A 10,836-nucleotide genomic window follows, 5' to 3' on the forward strand; every position below is an offset into this window, starting at 1 on the left:
TGCGCCTGTCGCTAAACGTTGCGCATCGCCAGGACTAGCGCCCCAAACGGGGCGATACCGAATTTCTCCCCCTATGGCCCAAACACCTGAAGGCACGTCGCCAATGATGGGGCGGTGGAGATCATGGATCACAGGAAGCCAGAGTTGGTGGAGCGCAGAGATCTCGGAGGGTTGTCGGAGGTTACAGAGATAGGGAGACCGACGGGGCTGTGGAGGGATTTGTATTTTCATACCACAGAATACACACGCTCATAAAAACCACCAAAGTAATGTTTAACAGAAATCCTGGGGTCTCTCGAGGAGATCAAACTCCTTCCTTTATATTTAAACAATCGATCTGTTTTTGTCCAGCTGCTGGTTCAGAGACACTCCCCCTGTCTGCAGCCGTCCGGTCAGAAAGTAAACACTCAGCTGGCGTTAACTCCAGTTCAACCACCCGTGTGGCAATTTGCACTTTGTGACTTTGAAGCTGAAGGATAAAAGTCTCCGCCACTGGACACAGGACAGAAGTTGCTCTCTCCGTGACTGGATAGCGGGGGTCTGGTTGGTGCGATCATGGTATGTTTGAGTCCGAGACAGATCGTCTTTGTCGGTGCGAGGGATTATTGCGTCTCGGAAGATTTCGAAAGTTGAAGTTATCTGCGGGAATGCTTTGAGTTGCTGCAGGATGATAATTATGATCAGGTATTGTTTGAGTGAACTTGCTCAATTTTAATGGAAATGTCAGACTGGTGCAGGAGAGGCTGTCGTTTGGAGGTAAGGAGTTGCGGCACACGGTTTAGGCAGAGTAAAGGGAGCTTTGCTCTGTACTTGACCAGGGTGTAGCCAAACTGCCTGGCTGTCTAAAGTAAAGATATCTTTCCAGCATTGCCATCCGTCACCTTTTTAACGTGTAAACTTCAATTCTTTCACAAAAACCTTAAAGAAAAACTTGATTGTGAACTTGATTTCACATACTGTGGAATTTATAAAATGTGCGGTGAAAGTGTAGCCCTTCAAATACTCGAACGCGTAACATGTTCTCCTGAAATTACAGTTGCCAACTCTGGTTGGACGTATTCCTGGAGGTTGCATCACATGACCTCCAGTCTCCAACAGTCCCGCCCCCCACACTCCGCCATTGGTCGAAGGACACGTCCATCCTTGAGGAGCACCGCCTGCTCTTGCCCATTGGAAAACCAACAGACCCCCAATTGGATTACTGTCGGCTGTCAAACAGCCTTTTTCACCCAATATCCAATATTTTATAACTAATAAATGATAGTGTTTGAATTAATGAATAAACAACACTTTCTTTAATGTCCCTATGAGCTGTCTCCTGAGTTGCTCACAGTCCTGGAGATTAATTCCTGGAGGCTCCAGGGCAATCCTGGAGTGTTGGCAACCCCTCCCTGAAATGGTCATGTGCCCAAAACATAAGCCAACTCCCAAGTGCAACCCCGTAGAGGCAATGAACGGAGATGTCACCTTCTGCATCCCCGGGGTGAACAATTGGTCGGCAAGGACAGATATGAGTTTGCAGCATCAGGCAAAGGCCATTGGGCCCAACAATCCTGTCCCTTTTATTGCTAGATCACCCCAACCAAACCACTTCTCAGCTTCTGCCCTCAATCCTCTCCGGCTGTCCTCAACACATCTCACTGTCTCTTGATTTCGCCCTGGTGGATTATCGCACAACACTCTGGGTGAGGAACTTCCTTCCAATTTCCCATCTGACTGGGAAATAGTGTAATATAAGTGACATGACCGATTTCCTAATCATATTCTTTTTCCTTACCCCAGAAATTCTTTGTGTGCGTCGCTCTGCTGCTCCTGGCTGTTGAACATACAGAATCCTGCCACTTTCATCATGCAGAAGACTTAGGTACATACGGAACTGTTCCAAACTCTGCCCTAAAATGGGGAGGGGTGTGTGATGAAACTGGGCCAGGTGCAAGGACTGGGGCGGGGCTTTTTGTACTCGAGCTTCTGTGACTCGTTTTTCTGATTGAGGCATGTGGGGCAGCTCCAACTTATAGTCCGGGTGTGTTCGCTACCTGTAGACCATGTAATAGTGCATGGTGTTCCAGAGATGTGGCATTTCTGTATGGGTTAGATGACAATACGAGCACTCCCGTGTATAGTTAACCAACGCACTCGCCATCACACTTGTTTTAGAGCTTGCTTGTCTTCGTTCAGTTGACCCCCATCCACGTCTGAAATCCAGTTCCATCGACACTGGCAACTGTTACACTTATATTGGTGTGGCAAAAACACACTCATTTTATGCCCAGGGATCCAAGAACATTCCTGACAAGGAATAACGAAAGCAATAGAAGTGAGTCCTTGGAGGGTAATCACTCCAATGGGCTTACTCCCATCAGGGGGCCATCTAATGTAACATTAACCACATTGCAAGTACCATCCACATCATCTGCTTCCCAAGTAACTATTCTCAATCCGTGAGTTGTACAGTGTGGCCTGTTTCAAGTGCACTCCGTCCCTTGTAAATGGGGCAGTAGTGGCCTAAAAATGGTGGCATCAACTCTACCTTGGGTAGGATCCTGAGAAGGGTGGAGCGTGGCGAGAGAGCATTGGTAATATGCAAATCGACGAGTTCCCTCAGAGTGCTGGTTCTGGGCCCGTAACTTACTGGTTGTATGTAACATGATGCCCGTGTCTCAAAATTGGCCAGGGGGTCACAGCGGTAACCAGGAGAACTATACTCCCGCAGACTGTGTAAACTTAAACCTGAGCGTGATGTGGTGGGCTGTGGGCATGGCAAGTGGCGAGCCCGATCCTGACATTCAGCCCCCACATCCACACACATTTCCCGGTGGGGCTACTGGATGGATAGAAGCCTCTTTGCCTGTGCCAACCAAGGTGAAACCTTTGCCAATTGCAGCTCAGCACTCTGGCCCAGGCCAACTCAATCGGGAAGAGATCCTGGCTCTTCCCCAGATCTGAATTGCTCAGCGCCAGGGTGAGCGAGGATATTGTACCAACCCAGCCACCCAGCAGCTTGTCGAACTCGCAAAAGGATCGATTCCACTGCGCCCCCCCCCCCCCCCGGCCCATGGTATCTTTTCACTCATTGATGGGACATTGACAGACCAATCCCTGTCTTTATCGCCTACAGATGCAGAAGGACGTCTTCTCTCAGCGAACTGCAGAGTTGAGTCCGAAGGGATCATGCGCAAAAGTGGGGAAATCTGGATGACCTCGGACTGCGATAGATGCAGTTGCTCAAATGGAGACATTAGGTGTTGCACAGTGTAAGTGTTCCTCTGCTATTTTGTGCACAGTCGTAGCCTTGACGTGTTATTCTGCAGCGGTGCAGCTCTATTTAAATTAACTCACTTCTTTAGAAGCCACAAAGTCACTGGTATGTAGAGGCACACGGAGAGTTGGAGGTTTATCAATGCTGCTGGGGGTGGTCTGCAGATCAGCAGACACTTGCAGGTCAGAAGAAAGCAGCACAGAATGACTGGCTTACTTCCTCTCTTTTTTGCATCTAGTGTGCATGTCACAAGAATGTAAGATCAAGATATAGGCACAGATGAAATGGGGGGGATGGGGAGTTGGTAGGGATGGGGCGTGGGTAGGACGGGGAGAGAGAGTTGGGGTGGAGAGGTGGATGGGGTGGGGTAGGGGGTGCGGTGGATAGGCTAAGGCCTAGCAGAAAGGGAGAGGTGGATGTGATGGGCCAGGAGGAGAGAGAGTGTTGGGATGGGGAGGTTGGGTGAGATGGGTTGGGGTGGGATGTGGCGGGGGTGGGATGGGCTGTGGAGGTTGATGGGATGGGGAGGTGGAGGGTTGGGTGGTTTGGGATGGGGTGGGATGTGGCGGAGCTGAGGAGGGGAGAGGTGGATGGGGTGGGGGCAGGTGAACATTGAGCTTCATTAATAACGTAAGCTTGAGGAACATAAGGACATAAGAAATAGGAGCAGGAGTAGGCCAATCGGCCCCTCGAGCCTGCTCCACCATTCAATAAGATCATGGCTGATCTGATCCTAACCTCAAATCTTCTATCACTGTGCATCCACCCGAACCCATGTGATCTCCCGGGAGAGGCGAAAAACCAGATAAAGACCCAATGGCCAATTTGGGAGAAAAAAATCTGGGAAATTCCTCTCCGACCCATCTAGGCGATCGAAATTCTTCCAGGAGATCACTCTGTCCCTATATTTTCTACAGTACTTACCTTCTGTAAAGGCGATCTCCACCCCAGCCAGGAACAGGAATAAAACCATCTCCTGAAATCTAACACAGAATTAGAACACAGTAGGAGCAGTACCAGGCTACACGGCCCCTGGGCCCACTCCACTACCCACAGGGCCATGACCATTCCAAACCTAGACTCATGTCCAATTTCCTGCCCGCTCCCCATAACCCTTAATTCCCTTTACTTCTAGGAAACTATCTATTTCTGTTTTAAATTTATTTAATGATGTAGCTTCCACAGCTTTCTGGGGCAGCAAATTCCACAAACCTACCACCCTCTGAGTGAAGAAGTTTCTCCTCATCTCAGTTTTGAAAGAGCAGCCCCTTATTTTAAGATTATGCCCCCTAGTTCTAGTTTCACCCATCATTGGGAACATCCTCACCGCATCCACCTGATCAAGCCCCTTCACAATCTTATATGTTTCAATAAGATCGCCTCTCATTCTTCTGAACTCCAATGAGTAGAGTCCCAATCTACTCAACCTCTCCTCATATGACCACCTCCTCATCCCCGGGATTAACCGAGTGAACCTTCTTTGTACTGACTCAAGAGCAAGTATGTCTTTTCTTAAGTATGGACACCAAAACTGTATGCAGTATTCCAGGTGCGGTCTCACCAATACCTTGTACAACTGCAGCAATACCTCCCTGTTTTTATATTCCATCCCCCTAGCAATAAAAGCCAACATTCCATTGGCCTTCTTGATCACTTGCTGCACCTGCATACTAACTTTTTGAGTTTCGTGCACCAGGACCCCCAGATCCCTTTGTACTACAGTATTTTCCAGTTTCTTGCCATTAAGATAATAACTTGCTCTACGATTTTTCCTGCCAAAGTGCATAACCTCACACTTTCCAGTATTGTATTCCATCTGCCAAATCTCTGCCCACTTACTTAGCCTGTCTATGTCCCTCTCACTCACTACTTTCCGTCCCATCTTTGTATCATCTGCAAACTTTGATATGTTACACTCGGTCCCCTCCTCCAAATCGTTAATATAGATTGTAAAGAGTTGGGGACCCAGCACTGACCCCTGCGGAACGCCACTAGTTACTGGTTGCCAATCTGAGAACGAACCATTTATCCCAACTCTCTGCTTTCTGTTAGAGAGCCAATCCTCCACCCACGCCAGAATATTACCCCCAATCCCATGATTTTTTATCTTGAGCAAAATCTTTTGTGTGGCACCTTGTCAAATGCCTTTTGGAAGTCTAAATACACTACGTCCACTGGTTCCCCTTTATCCACCCTGTATGTTACTTCTTCAAAAAACTCCAGCAAATTTGTCAAACATGACTTCCCCTTCATGAAACCATGCTGAGTTTGTCCTATTAAATTATGTTTATCCAAATGTCCCAATACTGTCTCCTTAATAATGGACTCTAACATTTTACCAACCACAGATGTTAGGCTAACAGGTCTATAGTTTCCAGCCTTCTGCCTACTACCCTTTTTAAATAAGGGTGTTACATTAGCAGTTTTCCAATCTGCCGGGACCTTTGCTGAGTCCAGTGAGTTTTGGAAAATGATTACCAATGCATCCACAATCCCTACCGCTACTTCCCTCAAGACCCTAGGATGCAAGCCATCAGGTCCAGGGGATTTATCCGCCTTGAGTCCCATTATTTTACCAAGTACCACTTCCTTAGTGATTTTAATCGTATTTAGTTCCTCCCCCCCGAGAGCCCCCTGTTTGTCCAGTGTTGGGATATTCTTAGTGTCCTCTACTGTAAAGACTGATACAAAATAATTGTTCAGTGTTTTTGCCATCTCCATGTTTCCCACCATTAATTTCCCGGTCTCATCCTCTAAGGGACCAACATTTACTTTAGCCACCTTTTTTCTTTTTATATAACTATAGAAACTTTTACTGTCTGTTTTTATATTTTTTGCTAATTTACTTTCATAATCTATCTTCCCTTTCTTAATCAATCTTTTAGTTATTTTTTGCTGTCTTTTAAAGACTTCCCAATCTTCCATCCTCCCACTAGATTTGGCTACCTTATATGCCCTTGTTTTTAGTCGGATACTATCCTTAATTACTTTACTTAGCCACGGATGGCTATCTTTTCTTTTACACCCTTTTTTCCTCAGTGGAATATATATTTTTTGGAAGTTGTAAAATAACTCCTTAAATGTACACCACTGATCATGTACCGTCTTACCCTTTAATCTATTTTCCCAGTCCACTCTAATCAATTCCGCTCTCATACCTTCATAGTCTCCTTTATTCAAGCTCAGCACGCTTGTTTGAGATCCAACCTTCTCACCCTCTAATTGAATATGGAACTCAACCATGTTATGGTCACTCATTCCAAGGGGATCCTTTACTAGGACATTTTTAATTAATCCTGTCTCATTACACAGGACCAAATCTAAGGTTGCTTGCCCCCTGGTCGGTTCAGTTACATACTGCTCAAGAAACCCATCCCTAATACATTCAATGAACTCATCCTCAAGGCTGCTCTGCCCAATTTGATTTGTCCAGTTAATATGATAATTAAAATCCCCCATAATTATAGCTGTTCCCTTATTACAAGTCTCAACTATTTCCTGATTAATACTCCGTCCAACAGAGTTGCAACTGTTCGGAGGCCTATAGACTACACCCACTAGTGTTTTTTTCCCCTTATTATTCCTTATCTCCACCCAAACTGTTTCACTATCCTGCTCCTTTGACCCAATATCATTTCTCTGTATTATAGTGATTCCTTCCTTTATTAACATAGCCACCCAACCTCCTCTCCCTTCCTGCCTGTCCTTCCTGATTGTTAAATAACCTGGTATGTTTAATTCCCAGTCATGGTCACCCTGCAGCCATGTTTCTGTAATGGCCACAAGATCATACCCATATGTCGTTATTTGTGCCGTTAACTCATTCATTTTGTTACAAATGCTACGTGCATTCAGATAAAGAACTTTCAAATATGTTTTGTAACACTTAGTTCCTGTTTTTTCCCTTTTTAGTACTTTACTTTTTGCTCCATACCTTCTGTCCCTTCCTGACACATTCTGTTTTTTAATTCCCCCACTGCTACCTAAGTCTATTACCTTCTCTGTTGTCATTTCTATTATTTGCTCTCTAGAAACCTCCCCCCCCACTAATTAGTTTAAAGCCCTCTCTACAGCCCTAGTTATATGATTCGCCAGGACTCTAGTCCCAGCACTGGCCAAGTGGAGTCCGTCCCAACGGAACAGCTCCCTCCTGCCCAGTATTGGTGCCAGTGTCCCAAGAAGCAAAACCCATTTCTCCCACACCAGTCTTTGAGCCACACATTTAACTCTTTAATTTTATTTATCCTAGCCATATTCGCTCGTGGCTCAGGTAATAACCCAGAGATTATTACCCTTGAGGTTCTGTTTTTTAATTTGACCCCTAGCTGCTCATACTCCTTTAACAGAACCGTCTTCCTTGTCCTATCTACGTCGTTTGTACCAACATGGACCACGACAACTGGATCCTCCCCCTCCCACTCCAAGTTTCTTTCCAGCCCAGAAGAGATGTCCTTAACCCTCGCACCGGGCAGGCAACACAGCCTTCGGGACTCCCGCTCTTGACTGCAGAGAACCCTATCTATCCCCCTAATGATACTATCCCCTACCACTACAACATTTCTTTTTACTCCCTCCACTTGAATGGCCCCTTGTACCACGGTGCTGTGGCCAGGTTGCTCATCCTCCCTGCAGTCCCCGCTCCCGCCCTCGCAGGGAGTAAGAACCTCAATCCTGCTGGACAAGAACAAGGGCTGCGTCTCCTTCAACACTACATCCTGGATCCCTGTACCTTCCTCACTCGTAGTCACACCGTCCTGTCCCTGACCACGGACTACATCTGCAGTAATTAACTTCATAGGTGTGACCATCTCCTGAAACATAGAGTCCAGGAACTTCTCCCCCTCCCTGATGTGTCGCAGTGTCTGAAGCTCGGTCTCAAGCTCCATAACATGGAACTTGAGTTCCTCTAGCAGCAAACACTTGTCGCAGATGTAATCACCGCGAGCCTCAATGGGGACCACCGGCTCCCACATCTCGCAACAGTAACACATCACCTGCTCCATTCTATATAATTAATTAAATTTCTTATTATTAGTTATGAAGACCCTGCCCGGATATAGATGATAATGTCACACCACTATTCAAAGGACTTACCAACTTAAAGGTATAAAAGAGAAGAGAAGGAAGAAAACCAACCAACCAGCTGATCACCAACCTCCTCCTTGAATACTGTCTGTGGGGCCTGTTTGGTTGACTCGTCTCGCTGCTCCGCCTCCACAGTGTTGTCCAAGCCTGGGAGTGGGGAACAAAACAGAGCAAAAAACACACCCTCACCTCCCACTTGTCCGAACTCTCCCACTTAGCAAAACTCCAGCACCACTCAATGCCACAGCACTCCGTGCACTGCACTAGCCCCTCCCCTTTTATACCCGGATTCTACTTCCGGTTTAAACTGCCCAAGAGTTTAAAAAACCCTTAAAAAATTAAACTTACTTCAAATAATTGACTTCTTAACACACTAAAATTCACAAAATACACTTAAATGATTTTTCTCCCACTTAGCAAAACTCCAGCACCACTCAATGCCACAGCACCTCATCTTTCGATTAAGCACTTTACAGCCTTCTGGACTCAACATCAAGTTCAACAATTTGAAACTAGAACCCCTGCCCCCATTTTACATGATGTATGATTTTTGCCATTCCCATTTGCAACATTTTATCTTTCGTGCCTCTTACATAAGCACAGTATATTCCTTCAATTCCTTCCTCCCCTCCCACCACCCCCCCCCCCCACCCTGCCCCCCTCTCTGCACCTGCTTAATATGTTACATCTCCAGCTTTTTCCAGTTCTGATGAAGGGTCCCAGACCTGAAACGTTAACTCTGTTTCTCTCTCCACGGATGCTGCCTGGCCTACTGAGTATTTCCAGCATTTTCTTTTGTTATCCCTGCACATTTACCCCTTGCTGACGGTAGATTAATAAAGCTCTGCATTGCTTACCTTTGATTTTCTGATCTATGTTCCAGGTATGCCACACCCACCAATTACCCAGACGATTGTGTAGCAGTTTTTGAGCAGCAGAATTGTCGGTACAGTGTCCACAAGAAGAACGACCCTTCTGTTGAATGTCCAGTGTGGGGAAGTGTTATGAAATGAGCTTGAATAAAACACACAACTCTCTTCCAATGTAGAAATATTTGCTTCATAGAAGAACCGAGTATCATTGGGGAATGGGAGCATTTCTCCTCCATGCAATGGCTCTATTACAATAAACATATTTCACAGCAATCATATTCTGGGGTTATTACTCTTACCCACTGCAGGTATTTCAATTACAAATATTTGCGAGAGAGTGAAAGAGCGAGTGTGTGAAAAAGAGTCTACAAAGCGTAACACTGTAAATACATGCACTTCAAACAAGTCCTCTCTGACCTGTGACAAACGCCTTTCAGTCCAGCAAGAACAGGCAGTCTGTGTACTCTAGAGATAACACATATCCAGCAGCAAGATAAAGGCTTAGCACTGATCCAGCCCGAAAAGTACACCCTGCAATACTCTTGTAGGAAGTTGTAAGCCATTTGTATCAAGTTCCTGGGTCCGTTAATTGAGCACATGGGTTAACAGCCCCAATCTTTTCTTAGGCAGTCCCTCGGAACCGAGGATGACTTGCTTCCACATTAAAAATGAGTTCACAGGTGACAGATGAGTCCAATGCGAGACCTACAGTCTCTGTCATAGGTGGGCAGATGGTGATTGAAGGGGTGGGTGGGTGGAGTGCTTGGGTTGAGGTGCGCTCCTTGCGCTGCCTGCGCTTGGCTTCCGCTTGCTCCCGACGAAGAGACCTGAGGTGTTCGGCGCCTTCTCGGATGCTTCTCCTCCACTTTGTGCAGTCTTGGACCACGGATTCCCAGGTGTCGATGGGGATGTTACACTTTTTCAAGGAAGCTTTGAGGGTGTCCTTGAAGCGTTTCCTCTACCCACTTGCCGTGCCAGAGCTCCGAGTAGACTGCTTGTTTTGGGAGTCTCGTATCGGGCATGCGGACAATGTGACAAGTCCGTCGGAGTTGATTGAGCGTGGTCAAAGCTTCGATGCTGGGGATGTTGGCCTGAGCAAGAACACTGACGTTGGTGCGCCTATCCTGCCAATGGATTAGCAGGATCTTGCGGAGGCAGCGTTGGTTGTACCTCTCCAGTGCTTTGAGGTGCCTGCTGTACATGGTCCGTGTCTCTGAGGCATACAGCAGGGCAGGTATCACTGCTGCGTGGCGGGAGCAGGTTGGTAGAGGACCTTTGTCTTATGGATGTTTAGTGTAAGGCCCATGCTCTCGTACGCTTCGGTGAAGGTGTTAACAATGTTTTGGAGTTCGACCTCCGAGTGTGCGCAGACGCAAGTGTCATCTGCATACTGTAATTCAACGACAGAGGAGGGGACGACCTTGGGTCTGGACTGGAGGCGACGGAGGTTGAACAGTTTCCCGTTTGTTCTGTAAATTAGCTCCACTCCAGTGGGGAGCTTACTGAGGGTGAGATGGAGCATTGCAGCAAGGAAGATCGAGAAGAGCGTTGGTGCGTTGGTGCGATAACACAGCCTTGCTTGACCCAATAAAACTACAGAGAAAGGGATTTGTACAACTT

At 46.7% G+C, this 10,836-nt stretch overlaps 1 protein-coding gene across 1 annotated transcript; it reads left to right on the forward strand.

The window, feature by feature from the left end:
- The first annotated feature begins 447 nt into the window (after positions 1–447).
- LOC147097897 (beta-microseminoprotein-like) lies at positions 448–9,489 on the forward strand. The gene is made up of 4 exons (XM_085970954.1): positions 448–558; positions 1,783–1,864; positions 3,119–3,254; positions 9,228–9,489. The coding sequence occupies exons 1-4, from the start codon at positions 556–558 to the stop codon at positions 9,355–9,357; spliced, it is 351 nt and encodes a 116-aa protein (XP_085827080.1). The 5' UTR covers positions 448–555; the 3' UTR covers positions 9,358–9,489.
- Positions 9,490–10,836: the final 1,347 nt, after the last annotated feature.

This window comes from Somniosus microcephalus, chromosome 30 (assembly GCF_052327205.1).
Source record: "Somniosus microcephalus isolate GS21.2 chromosome 30, FLI_Smic_1.0, whole genome shotgun sequence".
Classification (NCBI taxonomy): Eukaryota; Metazoa; Chordata; class Chondrichthyes; order Squaliformes; family Somniosidae; genus Somniosus; species Somniosus microcephalus.